At 38.9% G+C, this 26,185-nt stretch overlaps 2 protein-coding genes across 12 annotated transcripts in view; one reads left to right on the top strand and one right to left on the bottom strand.

Annotated features, from left to right (window-relative positions):
- Window positions 1-16,911, bottom strand: part of LOC131760366 (NXPE family member 2-like) — a 59,701-nt gene extending 42,790 nt beyond the window's left edge. Inside the window, 8 exon segments of the mRNA XM_059070278.1 lie at window positions 1,385-1,447; window positions 6,230-6,233; window positions 6,528-6,798; window positions 6,800-7,018; window positions 7,021-7,263; window positions 15,764-15,847; window positions 15,849-15,873; window positions 16,886-16,911. Of these exon segments, the coding sequence (XP_058926261.1) occupies window positions 1,385-1,447; window positions 6,230-6,233; window positions 6,528-6,798; window positions 6,800-7,018; window positions 7,021-7,263; window positions 15,764-15,847; window positions 15,849-15,873; window positions 16,886-16,911 (935 nt within the window).
- A 2,139-nt stretch (window positions 16,912-19,050) lies between these two features.
- Window positions 19,051-26,185, top strand: part of NXPE4 (neurexophilin and PC-esterase domain family member 4) — a 62,320-nt gene continuing 55,185 nt past the window's right edge. For 9 of the 11 annotated variants that reach the window (XR_010841444.1, XR_010841441.1, XR_010841447.1 and 6 more), the window contains exon 1: window positions 19,074-19,237. The gene's annotated coding sequence lies outside the window, so the exon portion shown is untranslated. Of the gene's footprint in view, window positions 19,238-26,185 lie in introns of all 11 variants that reach the window. The other 2 variants (XR_010841448.1, XR_010841446.1) reach the window with 2 other exon arrangements.

The following is a 26,185-nucleotide window of genomic DNA, read 5'->3' as shown; positions in this document are numbered from 1 at the left end:
ACAACAGTGAGGCCCGCATACCACAAAAAAAAAAAAAAAAAAAAAAAGAGCAGGACTCAGTAACCCAGCTGAATATCATACCCATGTCACTGGCCAGGGAGTACTGGACAACTTCTCCTCCTCAAACTCCTTATCCATGGAGAAAGCTTGAACACCTTTACAAAATGACTATTACACGTTGTTTATTTTGTATGTATCAGAACCATATTTTATAGTTAATAGGAAAACTCCTTCAATGTTTCTTTCTTGTGCCCAGAACTGAACTTAATATTCTGTGTGGTCTGATTAGTGCAGAAAAAGAGAGGAACATTATCTGCTTATTCTGAATATTCCAATTTGAAGTGGCCTACGCTGAATTCACTGACTCGTATGAAGTTTTCCATTTTTTATTTTGCCACTTTAAAAGCAGATCTTTTTGTCATCTACCTACATTGTTCAGATTTGGGGTAAATGTTTAGGGACTTAAGTTTATCCATATTGAATTATATCAGGTTTATAAATGGCTCCTAAAATAAGCCTGGAACTGTCTTATAAGAAACTGCCTGACTTTACTAGAAATTACTGTCCAGGCAAGAGAGAAACCACAGGGGTGTTAAGAGGACTCAAGTGGCTTCAAGGGTCAAAGAACTTTCTTTGGTGTAAATGTTGGGTATGGACAATGGTTGCCATGGCCGAGAAGGGATCTGTCTTTCCCATAGACTGTGAGCTTTAGGTCTGGGTTCCTGATTCATTTACATCTCCACAGGATTTAGCAAAGTTCTTTACCTATATAATAATAAACATGCGCTCAATAAACATGTCCTCAATAAACATGTGCTAAATATATGAGAAAAGGGCAATGGATAAATGCATACCCCATTGACTGTTAAAACAGAAGTAATTTGCATTTCTGAAGTTGACTTTACTTTCAGGATAGCAGAAACATCACTTTGATAAGTGAGATGGCTTTGTACTGACCACTGAAGTTTATGTGATAAAATTTAAAATATCCACAGGAATTGCTAGTTCATAGAACTTTAACTGAGATGGTTTGGCTGAAAGAGAGATTTCCTAGCTCTGCAGTTCATATGAGACATTTTCACCAGTATCCAATTATTGGCTTTTCAGGAACAAATCCCAAATTGAAATACAAATACAAATAACCTGTACATTTTGAGAGAAGGCAGCTGAAATGAAGGGTTACCTAGCCTTTTATATCTGACTCAAGATGAAAATTGGTTTAAATTGATATGAAAATATTTCCAAGAATAAAACCCCTTCTGCAAATCCCAAGATGATTAATACTATTTATCCCAGGAAATGAAAATTGAAATGGTTAATGTTCAAGAAATATCTCTTAAAGTAAGAATGTCTTTTAAATGGATAAATTGTGAACACAATAGACTTGTTACATGACAAGACCTTGATGGAGGTAAAGTCCTTCATTATTTCAAGCCCCATGTTGGACCTTCAAGAAATGGGAAAGTAAAATAGCCTGATAGCTGTCCAGACATTAAAGTAAGAATGAATCATGGGGGACTTAGAGGAATCAAACCACTCTCAACTCTCTGCAAATACTTTTTAATTTTGATATATTTTAGATATTTTGCAGGAAATAGATGGGCCAGGATTCTATAAAACTGTTCTCCTACTGATGACAAGAATGCACAGATCCAGAGAGTCACTCACCTTCTTTTTGCAATTAATCAAATATATATCTCTTTGATTTTACCTTCCAAATGATTTTCTACCACAAGCCACCATTTCCACATTTACCACTCGTAGTAATTCAGTCCTTCATGGACATTTTCCTAGGCAGGTACTTCTCTAACTCGAGCGTGCATCAAATCATCTAGAGTGCTTGTTACAACTCAGATTGCTGGGTTTCATCTTCAGAGCTTCTGATTTGATAGTTCTGGGCACTTAAAGAGATATCTGTACTTCCGTGGTCATAGCAGCATTATTCACAATAGCCATGATATGGGAACAACCTAAGTGTCTATCAATGGATAAATGGGTAGAGAAAAATATGGTTTATATGTACAATAGCCTTAAGAAAGAAAGTCCTGTCATTTGCAACTATATGGATGACCTTGGAGGACATTTTGCTAAATGAAATAAGTCAGATATAGAAAGACAAATACTGCATGATCTCACTTTTATGTGGAATCTAAAAAATCTGAACTCAGAGAGTAGAATGGTGGTTGCCAAGAGTTGAGAGTTGGGGAAGTGGGGACATGTTGGTTAAAGGGTACAAACTTTCAGTTAGAAGATGACTAAGTTCTGGGGATCTAACGTACAGCCTTGTGAGTATAGTTAATAATAATGTATTGTATACTTGAAATCTGCTAAGAAAGTAGATATTAAGAGTTCTCACCACACACACGAAAGTGCAAATTATGTGAGGTGATGGATATGTTAATCAGCTTGATTTTAGTAATTGTTCTACAACATATACGTGTATCAAAACATCATGTTGTACACCTTCAATATATACAATTTTTATTTGTCAATCATACCTCAATAAAGCTAGAAAAAAATTAGTTCTGGGGCAGGTTCCACAAATTTGGGTTTCCAACTAACTCTCAAGTGATGCTGAGGCTGCTGATACAAGGACATTACTTTGAGAACTATGTCCTAGATTGTTATAATATTGCCTTTCTGCCCCTTTGGGTTATCCCACCTAAATACATCCTCTGTGCTGCCTGTTTTATTCCCCTACACCAAATCTTTCTATGACTTTCCATCATCAACCTGCAGGATAAGGACCAAGGTGCTCAACTGGCATAACACTTCCTATGAGTATCTACTTCTCCAGCCTCTCCTCCCTGCACTCTCCTCCTTCACAAATCCCCCCAGGAGTCTATTTTCTGTTATCTGTTATCTCCTTGAGAGCTCACTGTGCCAGGGCCTTGAAATATTATAGTGAATAAGTAGGTCAAATCTTATTCACTATAATATATCAAGGCACTGGCACAGTGAGTTTCACCTCAAGGTATAGGTCTTACCAATTAAGATGGTCACTTTACTGATCAATCAAATTCACTTCAACAGAATGAAATCCATCTGGGGGAAGGAAGGACTTCCAGGCCCAGAGCCACAGAGATCTCCAGGAGGGACAAAGGACACATTTTCCAAAATTGAGAGAGATTGCTGGAATCCCAGGAAAGGATTTTTTAGGTCAAGTGAAAAATATTTTCTTTATCAAGGGCATCCAAGGGCTGGAGAGCAGAGAGGCTAGGGTGTCTGGACAGTGATGGCTGCATAGAGTGATGGAGTCATGGGAGACTATGTTATAGCCTACTGACTTTAGAATAGGGGATAGCGGGATTCCAGTTCTGACTTTGCCACTTACAACCTACACTGGCCAAACATAGTCGCTCCAGAGTATCTTACTGAGGCGCCTATCAGACCTCTCTTTGGCACAAATTAAAATTTGTCTCAGTGGGAAACTTGAACTTTAAATCTTGAAACACTGATTCTTCTACATCCATTCCAGGTAAGGTTGAAGTTGACAAAAGAGACCAATAGCCGGCTACCTCGTAAATTTGGTTACCAAAGCCAAACTTTGATGGGACCTTAAAATTAGGATTAAAAATATGTACTAATGGTATAAAGGCATTCATTCCAATGTGTCTTGTCTTAGTATTGAGTGTGCTTGTGTATCACATTTCAGAAGGGGGTCCATAGTATTAGAAACATAACAGAAATGGAAAGAATTGTCAACAACTTGTTGCCTGTGTGAGGTGTTCTCATGTGATACCCCCTGTTTATTTTCCCATCATGATTTTCAATAAAACTCTTAAATTAAGAAGAAGGAAGACTCTTTTAACTTTGAAGAAGTGAGTATTTGAGGAGGTAGCATCTGATTCTGCAGCTAGGGTTGGGAGAGAGAACCCCGGTAGGAAAATGTATTTACTTTGTGACAAATGAAAGATAAACAGGCTTAGTCCCTGGACCTGTGGGAAAGAAAGATGCCACAGAACCTGGTGTGGGCCTAAGAAGGGGCCCTAGAGCTTAGTGATAGAATGATCTGTGAGAGTTCTTGGATTCAGAATCACCAATGAAGCCAACTGTTCCTTGCGTGGGCACTATATCACCATCGAGAAGATTGAGATATCTACTTCCATGCATTGGGGGTGGAGGGGGTGGCGGGCGGAGGCTGGGGAGAATATATGGTTTGAATAGAGCAGGGGATCCAGGAAGTAACTATGTCTTTTGGGAAGTAAAATGGGATCAGGCAGATTATTGTCATGAACATAGCTCACTTGAGAAGCATGATTAGACCCAAAATACAGATCTGCAGATATGTCAGACCAGGGACTTAGCATTTCCTGAGAGTAGCCAGGAGAGTGTGCAAGGAGAGCTCCTCCAACCCAAGCTGCAAGGAGGACCATCTCAAGAAGGAGCAGATGTGGCCAACAGGGAATATGGCATCAGCACAGGTAGTCTCTGTCCATAGAGTTAAGACATGGTTCTGAGACCTTCAAGACAGGAAGGTCTCTGTGTCTTTGCAATTATTTAGGCCTTTATGTCTCCATGATTATGTCTCCTTTAGTTTTCAGTAAAATGTTTATTTGAAAAAGTCCAGCCTCTTTTGGTTGAGCCATAGGATAAATGGATTTTTTCACACCTTGACCAGGAAAACAAAAAAAAGTAAAGGTGACCTAAGACTGGAAAGGAAATCCCGTAGCCAGATAAGGTCTGTTGTATCCTGCCCCCTCCCCTTGTGTCATCATAATGTTTGAATTGGATTTGAACTTGAATTTCCAGGATATTATGATATCCAACTTGCTCTTTTAGAAAACCAAGGCCTTTCTACAGCAGCATTTACCAAACTATGGAACCACAATCCCTGAAAATGATCCATTAAATAGGTGGTCCAGGACTTCCATGGCAGTCCAGTGGTTAGGACTCTGTGCTCCCAATGCAGAGAGCACATGTTTAATCCCTGGTTGGGGAACTAAGATCCCGCATGCTGCACGGTGCAGCCAATAAATACATAAATAAATAAGTGGTCCACAGTCAAGTAATTTTGGGAATGTTTTGTGTTCCATCCCACTTGAAGGACTAGAGACTAAAGTTAATGGATACTCTAAGGCTCTGCTTGCTCACCTGACCTCCTTTCTCCCTCTCTCATTGCATTCCAGCCTCCCTGGTCCCCCTCATGGTACCTGGAACATTCCAGCATGCCATTGCTTCAGGTTCTATTCCTCTTCCTGAAATAGTGTTCCCCCCATAATTCACATGGCTCACTTCCTCACTTCATTCAGGTTACTGTTCAAGTGACCCATCCTCAGATTGGTGCTCAAGACAGGTCTTACCTGACCATGCTTTTAAAATAGCATTCACCATCACATTCAGACCTCTTATTCTGATGACTTTATGTTACAAATCTATTTGTTTACTGGTTTGTTGTCTTTCTATCCAACTACACTGTTAAATTCTCAACACCTAGAGCTGAGTCTGGAATATGTGCTATTTATAAATTGAATGAATGAATGGTGAAAAATATAGTTACAGTTATTGCCTCGCAGAGCTTACAATTTAACAGAAGGTATAAAATATATATCTGCAATTTAATAGTGTAATGAGTATTATGATTGGGGAAGAATAAAATGCAATGGAAGAGTATGGGACTAGCATTTTACCCAAACAGAGGAAATGATGTTTAGATGAAGGCTTGTGAAATGCCAGAGCTGAGAGATACCACAGTCCATTTGTGAAATTAAAGGATTTCAACTTAACTGACAGAGAGCAAGGCAGCAGAAAGGTGAGATAAGGGGCTTCAGAGCTAGGTAAGTCCTTGTAAACATATTCAAGAGTTTGGATTTAATCCATAGAGAAATGGGATCCTATTAAGTGTCTTGAGCAAGGAAAAGTAAAACATTGGTCTGGGTGTGGAGTGGATAGGAAGGAAACAAGGCTGTGAGCAAGGAAACATCTCTGGAGATTGTTGTAATAATCTAATTGAGGTAGGATGATAATTTATACAAGGATAGAGGCAACAGCAATAGAGTGAAATGTCTTGGTTCAGGAAATACTTGGGAGGTACAATTCACAGGATTTGGTGATTCATTTGATGTAAAGGGTGAGGTAGACTAAGTAATGATAGCATTCCTTCCCCTTGGGTTTTTTGTTTGTTTTGGGTTTTTTTGTTGTTGTTGTTGTTGTTCTTTTTTTCTTTTTGCATAGCATCCATTAACACTCTATAGGACTGGTATTACATGGAATACATTATAGAAAATACTGGTCTCCAGAAAATTCCTGAATCTGGAAGTATTACAAACTCTGGAGAACTATAGACCCACATGAATTGCTTCACTGGTTGTACTCCTTTTAGCAAATAGTTCAGGATGAATAAAACCACAGTTGTAGAGGTGACCTGTATGTGACCCTGTGAATATATTACCATCTGCACTGAATCTCTGATTATAACCTAGTCAACATAAGGGAGCTTGATTAAGAAAAGTTATTAGGCAGTGTTGGTCTGAACCTAAGTCTCCCTCTTTGTATCGATGATTGTGTTTGAAGGCCCATTTATCTGCGGAAAAGGATCCATTCTTTCTCTCTAAGGTAGGAAATGTTTGCATTCCTGGTGGTCACATGCGTCAGCGCCTCACAGGGAGCACGTAGAGGCTTCACGCAGTAGAAGGCTTCCTGGTCACGATAGTGCAGGTATTCGCACAGTTCAGCACTCGAGTGTAGGGTCAGGCCACATTTAGGGAGGACCTGGGAGGTGCCACTGGCAAACTGGCCTGTGAAGATCACACTGTCATAGCCTTGGTTCCTTGCCCTCCAGTGAGCTGACACGCCATCCTTCACTGGGGAGGATGAGCAGGAGAGACAGAGACACCCGGCCCTCCCAGAACAGGGTGAAGCTGACAAGGTAGCTGCCATTGTTGAAGTCTGTCACCTTTCCCGAAGCGCCTGCCTTCAGGGCTGGGGAGGACATCCTGGCCCTCAGGAAATCACCGCCGTATTCCTTCCTGCGTCCCAAGTGGTCCCTCACCTCCAGCAGGAAGTCTAGCTGATCCCCCCCCTACAGTACGTGTCTTGAGGGCTGAGGAGGGTGGCTTTGCTGTGTGTGGCGCTGGTGGTGGAGCTCACGTGGGTGAAGGGTCTGGGTGGGGTCAGCTGGTCTAGTTTCTCCATGATCCCCTTTATTCTCAGCTCAGTCTCTGTTGGTGAAAATTCTGGATCGGGTGGTGCTTCTGGGTAGAAGGACTTTCTGAAGGTGTTCCAATGATTCAGAGAGATAGGGTTTCTCAAGCTGAACAAGAACTGAAGTATTGAGAGAAAAGGGATATATTATCAGCAAATGATATGGCTTGTTTTTCAACATAAATTATTATGGTTTAGTTTACATACAGTTCAGTAGATGCAATCACATATCAAAAATGGATTCTAACTAGTTTTCAGTTTTGGAATCTCAGAATTAATTTCCATGAAATGCAACTTCTTGTGCTGCCAGCTGATGATTTCTTCTAGAAGCCATTGGCTTAAAAATTAAATATATAGAATAATCATATACTATTTAATGATTAGATTTTTGTGTTTCCCTTCACCATCTCCTTATTTGGCCTATTTTTCTTTATGAAAATCATATAGCCATATTATATGCAATATGGAAAACAGCATAATTTTAAAAATATGATCCTACCTAAGCTTTGCTATCTTTATAGTATTTTTAAATTATTATGTCCTTTCTTTTTCCTTCTATACATATATTTTATCGAGTTGTAATCATACTAAAAATATAGTTCTAATACATTTATGCAGATAATACCATGGATTATAAACATTTTAATATTGTTACATAATTTTCACAATCATTTTTAATGGTTACATGATACTCCATCAAGAGGATGTAAAATGGATTGTGTGGCTAATGATATTGGACAGTTGGATTATAGCTATTCATTTCCACTTTACATCACATTTAGATATTTTCCAACTTTTCATATACAGGATTACTTCCTTATGATGGATTCCTAGGGATCATATATTATTGAATTAAGTTATCAATCAACCAAAGAATATAAACATTTTTATTCTTCTTGACAGTCAAATATATTCTCAAGAGTTTATATTGCCACCAGCAATATGTAAGACTTGCTGTCATGTCACACCAGTGTCTTTTATCATTGCAGCAAAGTGTAAGAGTTATGTATAATGCTCCTTAACAAGAGTACTGAGAGACATATTTAGTCATATCAAAAGTTTGTTTAGCTGACAATGAATGCCATGAATTCACCTGGACAATGAGGTAATTGGAGGAAATATTACTACCAATTTAAAGTCTGTTCAGGTGCCAGGAATCTCTCAAGCCCCATGGAGGTACATTTAGCCATGGCCTAAAATGATATAGGTGAAGCTGGGGTTGGAAACCAGCCTTGTTTGTTTCTTAACTGGCTTGTTTGTGTTTTGCTTTGTTTTGCTTTTTAAGCCGGCTGCTGTTTAATATTTATACAGAAAGGTTTGAAGTCCAGGTATCTTATTTCCGCTGTCAAAGATTTTTCTGGAACAAGATATTTAGTTATGCCAAAACAATTATATAACATCACATATATCATATTCTAATAATTGGATCATTGCCTGAATGAAAGAGTCATAAAAAATCCATTTTCTGACTGAGGAGTTTGGGAAGCTGTCTGCTCACCAAGAGAAAGGAGTTGGATATCTCAATTAAGTCTCCCTTACAAAATTAATCACTTTAAATACTGGTGGTTAAATTATAAAACATTGTCATTAAAACTATTTGCAAGGGCAGGACAGGACTAAAGACGCAGTCGTAGAGAATGGACTTGAGGACACGGGGACAGGGAAGGGTAAGCTGGGACGAAGTGAGAGAGTATCATTGACATATATACACTACCAAATGTAAAATAGATAGCTAGTGGGAAGCAGTTGCATAGCACAGGGAGATCAGCTTGGTGCTTTGTGACCACCTAGAGGGGTGGGATAGGGAGGGTAGGAGGGAGACGCAAGAGGGAGGAGATATGGGGATATATGTACATGTATAGCTGATTCACTTTGTTATAAAGCAGAAACTAACAAACCATTGTAAAGCAATTATACTCCGATAAAGGTGTTAAAAAATAAAATAAATTATTTGCAAATGTGACAGGTGAAAATGGAGACTTACTATTGTTTTAAATTACATTTAGTTTAATACTAGTGTGTTTCAACTTTATTTTCCCTCAAACACTGGTTTTACTAATATATTTTTTCTCTTCCATTTGGTCTATTTCCTTTGTTGATTTTTAAATTTTGATTTCAATGTTTTTTAATTTCTCGGTGGTTGACATCAGTTCTTTATATAACAAACATCTTAACATTTAGTCTCTCAATTTTGCAGAAAGTATTTTATCTGTTCATATCTTGACATTTTTAGAAGTATTTAAATTTATAGTTAAACCACTGAAAAATTCCTTTGTGACATAATTCTATTGCTTCTAATCTTAGACTGTTCTCCACACTTTCATTATCTAAGTATTCAATTCTATTTTTTTAAACAAGAAAATGTTTATTTAGTGGATAAAAATACACTATCAGTAGAGCACAAAATTTTGAGAAAATATTTGAGAAATATTTGGAGATAATATTTGTTCAATAGAAATTAGCACTATGAAAATCATGAAAATACGTCACTTCATATTATAAACAAGTACATTTGTACTAAGTTTATCAGGTACAAAGTGAAGAGAAAAATCGACTATTTTATTAAGGAAAATTCTAGTCAGCCAAACTAGATCACTTAGACTACCCAAATTCATTCTAATTAGATTTAGTTAAATTAGCAGGATAATTACGTTTTGAATTTATTTTTATATTTTATTACATTATTGTCATCCTTTTTTATTAACATGTATGGTCATAATTTCACTATCTGGTAAATAATAGCTTCCAAAAAATTATTTTCTCTTAAATAGAATAGCAATTTTGTTACTTTTTGTTAAGATCATAGCACATTTAAATTAACAAATTAAACACCAAATGGTTTGGTCAATATCTACCCATGCACATTTTTTTTTTAATAACTGGGTTGCCCGTGCACTTGATGAACTGGTTGACTTCAGGGCTGATGAAGCAGACGTGGTCAGAGCAGTCTTGAAACTGACTGTTGGCAAAGTACTCAAAGGCAAACACAATAATATGGTCACTGAGCCAGGTTGGAGGATCCAACAGGAAGACATCTGTTTGCCACAGCAGACTGTCCATGTAACTGAAGACTACTGGAGCCATCTTGTACTGACTAGAGCTGCTCAGAAATTCCAGAAGCTGCCTCAGTCCTCACCACTGCAACCAGCCGTCAGGCACCTCTGTATTGGTCGGAAAGCCGGAAGTGGGTTTTAGGGTAAACAAGTCTAAAACCGTAACTTTGAATTAGCCTGTGTACCTGAATTTATGCTTCATTCTGTGTTTTTCCTCATACCTTTCATGTGTGTATATAAACCAAATGAACCTAATGCTTTAAAATATTTGGAAAGTTAACCAGAAAGCACACTTGTAATGTATTCAAACAGTTGTGATCGTACATATATATCAAAAGTATTAAATAAGTAGATTTAGATAAAGAACAATCAAGTTACCTGTGAAATTATTAAGAGAGTTCCACTCCCAAACATGAAATCATGCCATATTACTATTGGTTTTCTACTCCTGACTATACATTTTTAGTTTTACTGCTTTATTTTCTCTCCTCTCCTTTCTTCTCCTTTCCTCTCCCTTTCCCTCCTCTTTTTCCCTCCTTTGCTCCCTCCCTCCTTCATTTCTCTTTTTTCCTTCCCTCCCTTCCTTCTTCCATAAAATACGTAGTGAATCCATGCTATGCACCCTGTATTGTGTTAGCTGTGGAGACATGTGGAGACAAAAGCAAGACACACCCAATCTCCCCTTAACAACAATTTTATATTTCAAGTTGGAAGACTTAGATGGAAATTGGGAAACAAAATGAAAAATTACAATATTATTAACAATAATGATTAGCAAATGTTTTCTATGCGTCGATGCTGTTCTAACCATTTTAATTGTATTTTCAAATTTATCCTCACAACAACCCTATGAAACTAGTAGAACTGCTTCCCCTCTTCTACAGAAAGTGAAACTGAGGCCCTGAGAAAGTTAAATAACTTGGCCAGGGATGCAGAGCTAGTAAGTTGTGGGAAGTGTGATTCAAAAGCAGGGAGGTGAGCTCCAGAACCTGTAGTCTTAACCACTAAATTGTACTACACACTAAGAAGTTCTTTGGTTGACAAGAATTTTGATGTAGCTTAGCAGTGAACCTTTCATCTCGATGTGGTTACTATGGGTTGTTTTACTGAGTTTTAGTTCATATTTATCTTTTAACGTATGGAATCCAGTTCTGCTTGAAAATATGCTCCAAATTTTGGCTGCAGGTCTAGAAGGTGTTTTGGCTACAAAGTAGATTGATCAAATAAACCTTCCAAACAAATGGCTTTTCAGATGGGTTTGGCAAAGGATATGTGTGTAGTAAAGATAAATTTCACGTTCAAGCAATGGTAGACTGTTCCCTTGGGAGAAGATGGTTAGTATTGCACAGCTAGCGTTTCCCACGGCAATTTTGAGATAAATAAGGGAATCTTTCAGTGTGAGAACTGATGTGCTATCTACAGCTACAGCCTTATCTAAAAGCTCATATTTCAGATTCTACAGATAGATGCTTCAGTTTCCGTGTGTTTGTGTATTATATACGTATCAAGTGGTTTCTAATTTTTTTTCACATGAAAATGTGCCAAATAATCCTAGAGGGGAAAAAAAGGGTTCTTTGTATATTTTGGATAACAGTTCTTTGTCACATGTATCTTTTACAAATACTTTCTCTGTCTGCAGCTTTTCTTCTCATTCTCTTGCCTTTCATAGAGCACGAGTTTTTAATTTTAAAGATGTCCAGATTATGAATTATTTCCTTCATGGATTGTGCCTTTGGTATGATATCTAAAAAGTCATCTCCATACCCAAGGTCAGGTAGATTTTCTCCTTTGCTATCTCCTAGAAGTTTTATAGTTTTATAGTTTTGCATTTTACATTTAGGTCTGTGATTCATTTTTAGTTAATTTTTGGAAAGGGTGTAAGCTCTGTGTCTACATTTATTTTATTTTATTTTTTTGCATGCATGGATGACCAGTTGTTCCAGTACCAGTTATTGAAAAGACTGTCTTTGCTCCATTGTCAAGCATCAGTTGACTTGTACATTTCTTTGGTTGCGGTAAGCTGCCATTTATATTCTGATGATTCCTAAATCCATTTCCCTAAACCATGTCTTTCTTAGCTTCAAATTTCTATATTCAAGTCTACTGAAGAAACATTTCCATTTAGATGACATAAAAGCACCTCAAACATAAACTGTTCATATCTAAACTTACCTTTTTTTCCCAAAACTACTTCCCCTACTCTGTTCTATACTTCAGTGAATGGCATCACCAGCCATGTACTTGTACATATCTAGAATAATTCCTGCTTAATTCCACTTCCTTACCCCCTCACCACAGTCAATCTATTTCTGTCAATTCTATCTCAAATTCATTGACTTTTCTCCAACCTCATTGTTAGTACCTTATTTCAGGTCACCATTACCTCTCACCTGGATCACTGAACAGTCCTTATTTTGTAATTTAACAGTTATTTATTAAGCACCTACTATGTGCCAGCCATTGTTCTTGGCACTTGGGATATACAAACAGATAAATATAGGTAAAATTCCTTCCCTTATGGAGATCACCTTGTAGCAGGTCAAGATAGACAATAATCAATGAACATAATAAATAAGTAAAGTTAAAAGTCAAACAGAGTAAGGGAAACACTAAGAGGTAGGGTGGGGGCTGTTTCTAGTGCTAAATAAAGAGGATGACATTTGAGCAAAAACCTGAAGGAACAGTGTTAGCCATGTGAAAACCTGGAGGAAACAGCCAGTGCAAGAATGCCTTGGGCCAGGCTTTCTGTACCCTTTAATAAAAAAGCCTGACCGAGACACTGTGCCAGGAAGTCTGGGCCCTGCCATGTTCCCAATGAAGTTGGGAGCATGGCTTTTTTATTTTAGAAATATAATCTCAGACTCCTGAACATAAAGATGATGTCCTACATTTCTGTATCCCTAATGCCTAGTTCAGCCCTGACACACAATCTATACTCAACAAACGTTTGCTGAATGAATGATTAGAGCAGGCCTAGACTGGGAGCCAGGGAAATTAATGAGAGGACTATTTTCACACTATATATGAGAAATGACAAAGGACTGGACTAAAGCAAGACTCGGGGATGGAGATAAACGGATAGATTTGAGAGAGATTTCGGAGGTACAATTTGTGAGATTAGCGGCTGATTGCTTGTGGAGAGAGTTTTGGCTTGGTTGATTAATGGGCTGTGGCAACAGAGGAGAGAGAGGACAAAGAGCAGAGAATTTGTTTCTGTGTGATCCTGTTTTGCCAAGGAGGGCGGTGAAGAGGAGCATAAACTCGGTGTGCTTTTCTTTGTGTTGGTAACACTAGTGGAACTGAGGTGGAGATAACCGATGAATGTATTGAATAGTGGGGCACAGGAGAGGTCTCAGCTCTGGAAGTACATAGGCAGCGATTCTCAAACTTCAGTGGACGTGTGAATCAGCTGGGGGACTTGTTAAAACTTTATCATTTTATTTTTTTATGGAAGTATAGTTGATGTACAGTGTTGTGTTTCTGGTATACAGCAAAGTGATTCAGTTATATCTATATTCCTTTTCAGATTCTCTTCCATTATAGATTATTACAAGATATTGATATAGCTCCCTGTGCTGTACAGGAGGTCCTGCTGTTTATCTTTTTTTTTTTTGGCTGCGCCACATGGCATTCTAGATCTTATTTCCCCGACCAGGGATCAAGCCTGTGCCCCCTGCAATGGAAGCGCAGAGTCTTAACCACTTGACCCTCTATTGTATATATAATAGTGTGTATCTGTTGATCCCAAACTCCTAATTTACCCCACCCCCGACCCCACTTTCCTCTTTGGTAACCATAAGATTGTTTTCTATGCCTGTGAGCCTATTTCTGTTTTGTAAATAACTTCATTTGTATCATTTTTTTAGATTCCACAAATAAGTGATATAATATAATATTTGTCTTTCTCTGTCTGACTTGTTGAAGTGAACTTAGTATGATAAACTCTAGGTCCGTCCAGGTTGCTGCAAATGGCATTATTTCATTCTTTTTTGTGGCTGAGTAATATTCCATTATATAAATGTACCACATCTTCCTTATCCATTCATCTGTGGATGGATACTTAGGTTGCTTCCATGTCTTGGTTATTGTAAATAGTGTTGCTGTGAACATTGTAGTGCATGTATCTTTTCTGATTAGAGTTTTTTGTTTGTTTGTTTGTTTGTTTTTTGCGGTATGCGGGCCTCTCACTGTTGTGGCCTCTCCCGTTGCGGAGCACAGGCTCCGGATGCGCAGGCCTAGCGGCCATGGCTCACGGGCTTAGTTGCTCCGTGGCATGTGGGATCTTCCCGGACCAGGGCACGAACCCGTGTCTCCTGCATCGGCAGGCGGATTCTCAACCACTGCGCCACCAGGGAAGCCCTCTGATTAGAGTTTTTGAAACTTCATTATTTTAGTCTCAAGTCCAAAGATTTCTTTTTGGTAGGTCTGGAGTAGGGCTCAGGAATCTGCATTTTACACACACATGCACAAACACAGGTGTTCCAGTGCAGAGAGTGTCCAGACTTCACTTTAAGAAACACTAATATTGGTGATGGGTGGGACCTGAGACTATGAATTAAAGGGTACAAGCATGAATGAGAAGAGGATTGATGGAAGAAATCTAGAAAACACATATTTACAGAGAGGACTCACAGAGAGACAACTTCTGAGCTGTGGTGTGAGAGCTCTACTATTTACCAGTTCACATCATTGCCTGAACATTCTAGATTTGTGGTCCTTCTTGTTTGGAGCTGAGGGTTTGTATTAGACAAAGGTGAAATAGATACTTTGAAAAGAAGTTGGGTTCAAATTTAGAAGAAGGTTGAATGGCTAACTAAGGAGTTGAGCTCCTCAGCACTACCATCTGTGAAAGCCATTGGTGAAAGTTTTTGATCGGGTCAAGAAGATGATGGAAGCAGAATTTTCGAAAGATCAGATTTGTACTAAATGGTTGAGAAGAGGAGAAAGTAAAGCAAAATCAGTTTTTAAAAAAGATTGCAGAAAGGGAAAATCCAAAAATGCGAACTGAACTACGTAAAGAATTTTTAAAAACCCTGTGAAAAAAGCAGGGGCTGACACAGAGATTTAATTGGATTGGAGGCTCAGAGGCCAAGGTCGGAGAGAATGTTTAGAAGGGATGGTTAGCAGGGCCAGACACTACAGAGACAGCAGTAAATCCACCTGCCACTAAAAATAATAATAATAATAGAATACATGGTGTCAAAGGAATAACTGTTGAACAAAGGGCCCTGTCATCCACATCTGTTGCTAAGATAACATGCTTTTTTTTTTTTTTTTTTTTTTTTTTTTTGTGGTATGCGGGCCTCTCACTGCTGTGGCCTCTCCCGTCGTTGCGGAGCACAGGCTCCGGACGCGCAGGCCTAGCGGCCACGGCTCACGGGCTTAGTTGCTCCGCGGCATGTGGGATCTTCCCGGACCAGGGCACGAACCCGTGACCCCTGCATCGGCAGGCGGATTCTCAACCACTGCGCCACCAGGGAAGCCCGAGATAACATGCTTTTAACTTTTAATTCTTGCATTGATCACATTGAGCTTCCTGAAACTCTGAAAAAGGGAACAATTCCTACCTTTTCAAGGTCTTTGGAAGAGAAGTAAATGACCCAGAAAACTAAGATAAACATCAACATCAGCAGTAATTTACGAGCTACGTACGGCATTTGGAAACAAAGCAAGAATCCTGTAAGAGAGGACAGGAGAAATAATCACACGTTAAATCAAATAAATATAACATTGCTGTGTATACCTAGGTTCCTCCTCAGTACTTTCCCAGAATAGGGTTATGTTCTGTACAACTGCTCTCTTCTGGGTTTCCAGGAAATTCCATCATATGTTCTATTAGAAATCAGAAATAATTGTCCTCCCCAAAGCAGAGAGCTGAACTGGGTGAGGCAGGAAAGAACTCCTGGTTCCTGACTCTCAGTCGAACTCTTTCGTTTGGAGTCACATCAGGGCTCTGAGCCTTTTCTCTCATGGAGGGCTCAGCGGGTGTAGTAAGGTTTTAGTGACTGTTTATCCTAAGAAACACTTTTTTTCTGGTGCCCTCTGATGAATTCTGGTCTCTAAATCTCTCTCAGATACACACACACACACACGCACACACGCATGCACGCACATATGCATTATCTGGTATCCACTCTCCCTGGTCTTACATGCTTCTGGGGGCTTCCTTCTAAATTTCCCCTTTGTTTTCTTAGGCAGCTTGTTTCCACCTCAGGTTTGTAATCACCTCATGCTAAAGTAGTTGAGAAACATTGCCATATAGGGCAAGAGTGTATTCTTCAGAGAAGGTCACTGTTGAGTGGCCAGAATTTTTGTTTTTGTTTTGCAAACCCAGAATACCAAAAGTATGTGCCAAAGAGCTAAATTACAGCAGTGTTTCCCAAACTTCTTTTGCCTGAGACCCACAGTAAGAACATCATATCAAATCTCATTTCAGGGCACGCACACACACACACACACACACACACACCAAAGTTTCATAAAACAGTCCTTATCCTTACTGCATGCAATGTACTGTGATATTTTCTAGTTATTCTATTTTACTCTATACTACTCTATTCCATTTTTAAAGTATTTTTCATGCCCAAATAAGATAATTTTACTATCCCCTGAAGGGTTGCAATGCACCATTTGAAAAGCACCGACTGGTCTATGGTTCTCCCTCCTGTCTCTGCCAGTACGGTCGGTACCTATGGATGAATATCTCCTCCATCATATTCTCATATTTTCTCACAGGAATTACAGCCTTCTGGAGTTTCTTTGGCTAAAGCAGTCTTTGCATTTACTTCACGACTGGAGTCTCCCTATAAGCTTCACTGATCAAAAGCTGAAATGCCATTTGTGGCCGGAGTGTGCCAGGTAGAATCACAGCCCTCCCCAGCGATGAACTGCAGCCAGGAGGGAGTTCGTTTTAGAGAACGGACATATCTAATCCCAGCGCAGGGTCACCTTTGGTTGAGGTCTTACGTAGTTATTTATTTCCTTATTTACGCAGTGGAATTCCTTTGCTTATGCCCTCGTTTCGCTGTCATGTGGAATTAGTCACTTCCACAGTAGTAGAAGTATCGGAAAAACTGGAGAGAAGGAAAACAGAAGCCCTCGTCCACGGTTCTTGAATGACGGAGATTTGATTTGGCTAGTTCTTCTCAACTTTTGGGGGTGTGTTCTTTGTAAACACTTTCCCTTGGTCTAAACAACTGCATCCATTAAGCTCTCCAACAATGGTGATTTAAATGAAATCTCAGGAGACTTCCCTGATGGTCCAGTGGTTACGACTACTCCGCGCTTCCACTGCAGGGGGGCGCGTGTTCGATCCCTGGTCGGGAGACTAAGATCCCTCAAACGGCGGGGCGGGGCGCAGCCGTGGCATGAATGAATAAATAAAATCAATCTCAGGCCATAAGAGGAGGAGCCATAGGTCTAAATCTCTCTGCACCCTGCATCTGTAACAGGATAGGAGAGAATCCAAAAGAGCAAATTCTATGGACTGGACGTGGAGAATCATTGTCACTAACAGTGGTAAAGTAGTCAGAATGCAGCCACCTACCAGGTGGCCTGTTACCACCATATTATACCAGCCATGCTCAATTTGCATTGCTTTGCATGGCGATAGCTATAGAGACAGAGATATCTAGGTAGAGATATGTATATAGATATACATATGTATATTTCACATATATGATATATGTATGTACATATAACACTTGTTTGTTTGCATCTGTACCAATCTGTCCAGGCACGTATCCATATAACTGTATGGATATCAGGGCTGTGATCACAGCATGCAGAAGATTGGCACAGAGATTCAGTAGATAATTTCTAAAGGAATGTATTGAAAAAAAAGAGATATAGATCCCACCGGTCCTTATAAGGCATGTTTCTCTCTACTGCCTTGTACTACTGTATTGTGACAATGATAACAATTGGTCCAGTATTCTTAAACTAAACCCTAAAGGTCTTCTCTCTTGTGTAGAACTAAGTGAAAACACTTGGCTCCCTAAATCTTTGATGATAAATGTGTGCTGTGAGCCACAGCATAATTACCACAGCCCCATAGATAACAGCATAGTAAACAGATGCGTGCTTTGTACCCCTAAAATATATAATTAACTCATTTTGTTTTCATAAGACTTGCTGAGCTCGTCAGGACAAATACTCCCACCCCAGTCTAACAGAGAGCCTGGGACACGGAGAAGGGCTACAAAAGTGGCCTGAGGTCACCGTGTCAGCAATTGAGCTGAGGCTAGAGCTTCCTTGACTCGTGCGGGCATGCAGCCCACAGGAATGGGCATGGTGGTTGCAGGGTATGACTCCGCATCCTGGAGACTCATTTGAGAAGAAATAAATGTAGTGAAGGAAAGCTGATTTTTGGTTGACATGACAGTCTTGGCTTTTACTTCTCAAATTATTGCCCAAAGGCGTGGGTAGTATGAGGCCACATTTGTGGGAAAGAGGGTACTTAGGTACTCCAAGAGTACATTTTCCCATAGTGTTAATTTTACTCAATGATTTGGTGTGTGGGGGGTGATTGAAGCTATTTAATTGGTAAATAACTTAGACAACTTTGTCAATTTAAACTTCAGCATACGCCTTGGGAAATGCAACATTGGCATAAAGTTTTTTTAAGATAAAAGTAAAGATGGCCAAGGAATCTTAATCCCTTAGCAGGGTCCTTTTTTAGCCACATCCAGAGGCCCTGGGAAGTTAAAATCTATTCTAGTCTGCTTTTGGAATACATTCACAGAGAAGTTTGAGCTAAACTCAGAGAACTTCCCCTGGCACACACTCAGGAAACTATGAGAAAGTGTGAGTGTGCTGCCAACATCCTTGTGGGAGAGGTTGCCTTGACCTCATGAACGTAAACCTCCAGTCTGGGAACAGTGGAGGAAGGCAACGAACATTTGCTCTAGGCTGAACATTAAGAACCTGCTCCTGATGTTTCCATCCATTTGGACAGACCTTAATGATTTTTGATAAGAAGGTAACCAGTCTCCTCTTCCTGTTCGAGAAAGCCTGACTTGGTCTAGTGCCGCCTGGACGGTGTAAGTAAGCTTCTCTGATTCTGGGGTTCAGTATTAGAAAGGCCGCTTGCCTGCAGAGATAAGACACCGTCTCCAGTTACAGCTTTATTATAAGCAACAGTGAATTTGGGGGCGAGGCATTGTTCTCCATTTGCTTTTTCCTAATTCCTCAACTCATTCAGAACTCAGCCTACAAAAAAGATTGTATTAGTACCTCTTTTAAAAATCATGGATTCCCTGAGTACTGCGTGCTATCGATTACATGATGCTGGTGGTACATCGTCTCATTTAATTCTCATAAACTTGGAGAGTTAGAAAGCATCGTCCCCAATACACAGATGGATAAAGGGAGGCTCAGAAAAGTAAAATAATTTGCTTGTTCTTTCTTTCTTTTTTTTTTTTTTTTGCTTTTTCTTGTATAAGCCCATATCGAGGCCTGAGTCTAAACTCAGAGGAGAAGAATATAAACCACGGCCATGGACCAAATCTGATCTGTGGCCTGTTTTTGTAAATAAAGTGTTTCTTGGAAGACAGCCATTCCCATTTGCTTACATATTGTCTAGGGCTGCTTTTTCCCTGAAACAACAGGTTTGAGTGATTGTGACAGAGATCATATGACCCAAAAGGCTGAAAGTTTTACTATCTGACCCTTGACAGAAAAATTTGCCTATGACCCCCAGTCTAAGCAATCTAATAGCTTATTAGATTAGTAAAAGTGAAAAAGTGCAGAGGCTACAGGAAGAAAAGGAGGATGTACTCACTAACGGGAGTAGTGAAGTGGCAGAGAAATTATGGCTAATGACGAGCTGTTATTACAGTGGTGTAAAGAAACAGATCGGGCTTCCCTGGTGGCGCAGCAGTTGAGAGTCTGCCTGTTGATGCAGGGGACACGGGTTCGTGCCCTGGTCCGGGAAGATCCCACATGCCGCGGAGCGGCTGGGCCCGTGAGCCATGGCCGCTGAGCCTGCGCGTCCGGAGCCTGTGCTCCGCAATGGGAGAGGCCACAACAGTGAGAGGCCCGTGTACCACGAAAAAAAAAAAAAAAAAGAGGAAGATCACCGGATTGAAAAGACAAGAAACTATGAGGATTTAGATGTCAGATGTGTCATCCGTGTGACTATTAAAAACACACAGAATGAGAGCAGGATTTGGGGTGGGAAAGAGGGTCGTGAACTCAATACTAAAATATTTTACGATGTAAGGGAAAGATTGATAGATGGCAAATAAAAAAGAGTGGTGATGGGTATTAGCAGAAGAGAATGATCCTCAAAAAGAGGAGGAACTCCACAGAAGAAGATGGAGATTTAATTATTTGAAAGCAGCTCTGTTGATGGCAACCCTCATTGTCCACTGGCTCCTTGCCACTTATATTGAAATACCTGATACCCAGTACCCACGTTAGGCCATCAGAGGTCATAGTGACCTACCAGCTGACATGTTCTTTTTGTATCACAAACAAATTTCTAGGCATTTTTATTTAAACTGTTGTTAAAAGTTGCTTCCATGTCTTGGCTATTCTAAACAATGCTACAATGAACAATGAACATTGAAGCATTATTTACAAGAGCCAAGACATGGAAACAACCTAAATGTCCATTGACAGAGGAATGGATAAAGAAGAAATGGCACATATATACAATGGAATATTACTCAGGCATAAAAAGGAACAAAATAATGCCATTTGCAGCAATATGGATGGACTTAGAGATGATCATACTAAGTGAAGTAAGTCAGACAGAGAAAGACAAATATCATACGATATTACTCATATGTGGAATATAATTTTTAAAATGATACAAATGAACTTATTTACAAAACAGAAACAGACTTACAGATATCAAAAACAAACTTCTGGTTACCAAAGGGGAAATGTGGTGGGGAGGGATAAATCAGGAGCAAGGGATGAACATTTACACACTGCTGTGTACAAGATAGATAACTAACAAGGACATCCTGTATAGCACAGGGAACTCTACGCAGTATTCTGTGATAATCTATATGAGAAAAGAATCTAAAGAAGAATGAATATATGTATATGTATAACTGAATCACTTTGCCGTACACCTGAAACTAACACAACATTGTAAATCAATTATACTCTCATAAAATTAAAATTTTAACAATAACAACAAAAAGGCATTTACCAAGCATCACAGCATCTGCCGCTCCGCCTGCACAAACTTCAATGAGAATCTGCAAGCAAATAAAAAAGCATGTGTCTAACCAAAAAAAAATTGTTGTTAAAGGGAGTGTATAGGAAGGAGACCTTTGAGATGACATTTGAGAATCTCCCCATTTCCAAATGCTACTGTCGCATACAGCTTTCCACATAAAATATTCACATAACATTAGAAGAAAATAGCAAAGCAGTGCCAAAATGTGGATTCTGCACCCTTGGCTCCTACCGTCAGCATTTATGTGAACCCCTTCTCTACACCAACCTCATGATGGACTGGCTTAAACTCTAACTTTAGAAAGACTACAAGTAACTGTATTTAATGGATTTGGGGGTTGTTCAGGTATAAACAAAACCAAGAATGGTTTTCATGTTTTTCCATGAAAAAACATGGTTTTCCATGTTTCACGTTTAGTACCCTTCAACCCCAAGCAGAGTGAACTGCTTTTCCCTCAATATGTTTATAGTATGTGATGCATTCAGGTATTTGAACATATATCCCACATAACTATATTTATTTTTGTTTTAACAGCTTTATTAAGCTATAATATCCATACCATAAAACCCATTCACTGACTTTTAATAAATTTACCTAATTATGAAACCATTACCTAAAATAAATTTTAGAACATTTTTATCAACCCCAAAAGATCCCTTGTCTCCATAATCAGTCCCTTCCTATTCCCACCTCCAGCTTCAGGCAACCATTAATCTGCTTTCAGTCACTTGGTCTTTTCTGGACATTTCATATAAATGTAATCATTCAATATATGGTCTTTTATGTCTGGCTTTTTTTTTTTTTTTTTGCTTGGCATAAGGTTTTGGAGGTTTTCTCTATGTGGTAGCATGAATCAGTACTTCATTCATTTATATTTCTGGACAATATACCACTGTCTGGATAGACCACATTTTATTTATCCATTCATCAGTTGATGGACATTCAAGTTGTTTCCCCTCTGGGGCTCTTGTGAATAATGCTGCTGTAAACATTTATGTACAAGTTTTTGTGTGGACATATGTTTTCATTTTTTCTTGGTGTATACCAGGAGTGGAATTTCTGGGTATATGGTAACTCTGTGTTTAACATTTGGAGGAACTGTCAGGAAATGCATCACTTTATAGTCCCACTAGCAATGGATGAGGATCCCAATTTCTCCACATCTTCACGAACCCTTGGCATTATCTATCTTTTTCATTATAGCCATTCTAGGGTATCTGAAGTGGTATTTCACTGTCATTTTGATTTGCATTTCCCTCATGACTAATGATGTTGAGCATCTTTTCATGCGCTGATTGGCTTTTTATGCATCTTCTTTGGAGAAATGTTTATTCATATCTATTGTCTATTTTTTAATTAGGTTATTTGTCTTTTTATTACTGAATTATAAAAGTTCTTTATATATTCTATGTACAAGCCCTTGATTGACTATATGATTTGCAAATGTTTTCTCCCATTCTGTAGATTGTCTTTTTTTTTTTTTTTTTTTTTTTTTGTGGTACATGGGCCTCTCACTGCTGTGGACTCTCCCATTGCAGAGCACAGGCTCTGGACGCGCAGGCCCAGCAGCCATGGCTCACGGGCCCAGCCGCTCTGCGGCACGTGGGATCTTCCCGGACCAGGGCACGATCCCGTGTCCCCTTCATCGGCAGGCGGACTCTCAACCACTGCGCCACCAGGGAAGCCCGAGAAAACATTTTTGAACTAATCTTAAACAGATATTCTATGTTTTACCAAGATAATAGCATTATCATAAAGAAAGTGAGAATGGTACGGCAAAGCTATGTTATATATCTATAATGAAACTATGTTTTCATTGGAAAATGAAATATAATAAATAAGATAAGATAATATATGATGTCACATATTTAAGTGTATACAAAATTATATGCATGTCCCTTTAAGGACTCTGTAACTTCAAGGAGCCCTTTTCTTCATGGTGTGCAGAACAGTCTGACAGGAGCAAATGTGGAAAATGACACTCTGTCCAGATTTTTTAAATTCAATTTATTGAGTACAATTCATATACAGTAAAATTCACCATATTTAGTATGCAGTTTGGTGAGTTTTGACAGTACTATGACCATTACCACAATCAAGATATGGAACAATTCCATCACCCAGAACACCATCTCATGTCCCTTTGTGGCCAATCCTTGTCCCAACCGCCAACTCCAGCAACTCTTAATCTGTTTTCTGTTCCTAAGGTTTTGCTTTTTCCAGAATGTCCTATAAGCCTTTTTAGTCTAGGTTCTTTTTCTTAGCATAATATTGGGTGGGCCAAAAAGTGCCTTCGGTTTTTTAAGTAGAAATAAAAGACACGTTTTTCATTTTCACCAAGAACTTTATTGAACAGCATATTCACCCTTTTGTTCCACTACCTTCTGCCATTTTTAGGCAACTTCATAATTCCATCTTCCCAAAACTTTTCATCTTTTTGAGCAAAGAACTGTTCCAGGTGGTGCCTTTTACAGTCTTCTGGGGAACTGAAATTTTCTCCATTAGGAGAATTTTGTAAAGATTGAAATAAATGGAAATCTGAAGGTTCTGCTATGTCTGGTGAATACAGCCAATGAATCAAAACTTCCCAGCCAAGCTGTAATAGTTTTTGCCTGGTCATAAAGGCAACATGCAGTCTTGCGTTATCCTGATGGAAGATTATGCATTTTCTGTTGACTAATTCTGGATGCTCTTCGGCGAGTGCTTCTTTCAGTTGGTCTAATTGGGAGCAGTACTTGTTGGAATTAATCATTTGGTTTTCTGGAAGGAGCTCATAATAGAGGATTCCCTTCCAATCCCGCCATATATACAGCATCACCTTCTTTGGATGAAGACTGGCCTTTGGTGTGGTTGGTGGTAGTTCATTTCACTTGCCCCATGATCTCTTCCATTCCACACTGTTGTACAGTATCCACTTTTCATCACCCGGCACAATTTGTTTTAAAAATGGAACCCTTTCACTATGTTTCAGTAGAGAATCGCATGCAGAAGTATGGTCAGGAAGGTTTTTTTCACTTAACTTACATGGAATCCAAACATCAAAGTGATTCACATAACCAAGCTGGTACAAATGATTTTCAACACTTGATCTGGACATTTTGAGTATGTCAGCTCTCTCCCGCGTGGTAGAACGTTGATTGTTCTCAATTATTGTTTCAATTTGAACACTATCAACTTCACTGGTCTACCCAACCATGGAGCATCGTCCAGCAAGAAATCTCCAGGAGGAAACTTCACAAACCATTTCTGACACGTTTGATCAGTCACAGCACCTTCTCCACACACTGCACAAATCTTTTTTTTTTTTTGCATTTTGGTTGCATTTTTACCTTTCTTGAAATAATAAAACATAATATGCCAAAAATGTTGCTTTTTGCTTCCATCTTCAATATTAAAATGGCTACCCCAAAATTCACCAATTTTGATAAGTCTTTTTTTAAATACACGCTGATATAACCGTTGTCATATACAATCTAACAAAATTGTTTCGAATGAAGTTAAAGACAACTAAGTGCTACTAGAGGCATCTTACAGAAAAAACAGAATGAACATTTTGGCCCACCCAGTACATTTTAGATTCATACACTGTGTATCACTCAGAAGTTTTTTCCTTTCTACTGCTGAGTAGTATTCCATTATATGGATGTATCCCAGCTTGTTTACACAATTGAAGGACATTTGAATTATTTCCAGTTTTTTGGCAGTTGTGAATAAACCTTCTATATACATTCACATACAGGTCTTTGTGTGAACGTCAGTTTTCATTTCTCTTGGGTGGTGATCATGCTGTGTAATAGGATAAGTTTATTTTAACATTATAAAAAATTTCCAAACTGTTTTTCACAGTGTCTTCACCATTTTTGCATACTCCACCAGCAATGTATGAAAGTTTCAGTTGTTCCACATTCTTGTTAGCACTTGGTACTGTCAGGGTTTGGTTTTTTTTAGGCATTCTAATAGATGTATAGTATTATCTCATTATAATTTTAACTTTCATTTCCTAATGTCTGAAGAAGATGTTGAGCATCTTTTTATATGTTCATTTGTTATCTGTATATCTTCTTTGGTGAAATGTTTAACATTTGCCCATTTTTAATTGGGTTGTTTATTATCTTATTATTGAGTTTTGGGAGACATATATATATATATATATATATATATATATATATGTAAGTCCTGGTCCAAGTCCAAAGGCCAGGGAACCAGAAGCACTGATATCTAGGGGTAGGAAAATATAGGTGTCCTGGCTTAAGCAGAGACCAAATTCACCCTCCCTCCATTTTCTTGTTCTCTTCCAATTGTCAGTGGATTAGATGATACCCACTCACATTGGTTAGGGGTGGGGGCAATCTTCTTCACTCCATCTACCTTGAGTCAGTAATCTCTTCTGGAAAGACCCTCACAGATACACCCAGAAATAATGTTCTACCAGCTATCTGGGCATCCTTTAGCTCAGTTAAATTAACACATAAAATTAACCATTACAGCCATCAAAGACATACTTCATCTCTGTAACTTCCCCTGTCTGAATTCCAGTATCTGGGTTATACTATTGTATATTAGTCTGATACTATTGATTGCTTTGGTTTTTACCATGGATTATTTTTTCTTGCTCTTCCTGTATTCATCTCATATTTTATTCATTGTCATAAACAAAGTTTAGAAGCGTATAGACTGAAACAAACAGTATTTGTGCATAGAAATGATACACCTCTTCTAGGCCATCAGAATGTGTTGGAGGCCAGCGTTGGGGATGGGGGTGGTTCACTCAATCTAGTCAGTAGTTGAGCTGGGT

The sequence above is a fragment of the Kogia breviceps genome, chromosome 7 (assembly GCF_026419965.1).
Source record: "Kogia breviceps isolate mKogBre1 chromosome 7, mKogBre1 haplotype 1, whole genome shotgun sequence".
Lineage (NCBI taxonomy): Eukaryota > Metazoa > Chordata > Mammalia > Artiodactyla > Physeteridae > Kogia > Kogia breviceps.
Note: the sequence above shows the minus strand (reverse complement) of the source record. Positions and strands in the feature narration are given on the sequence as shown.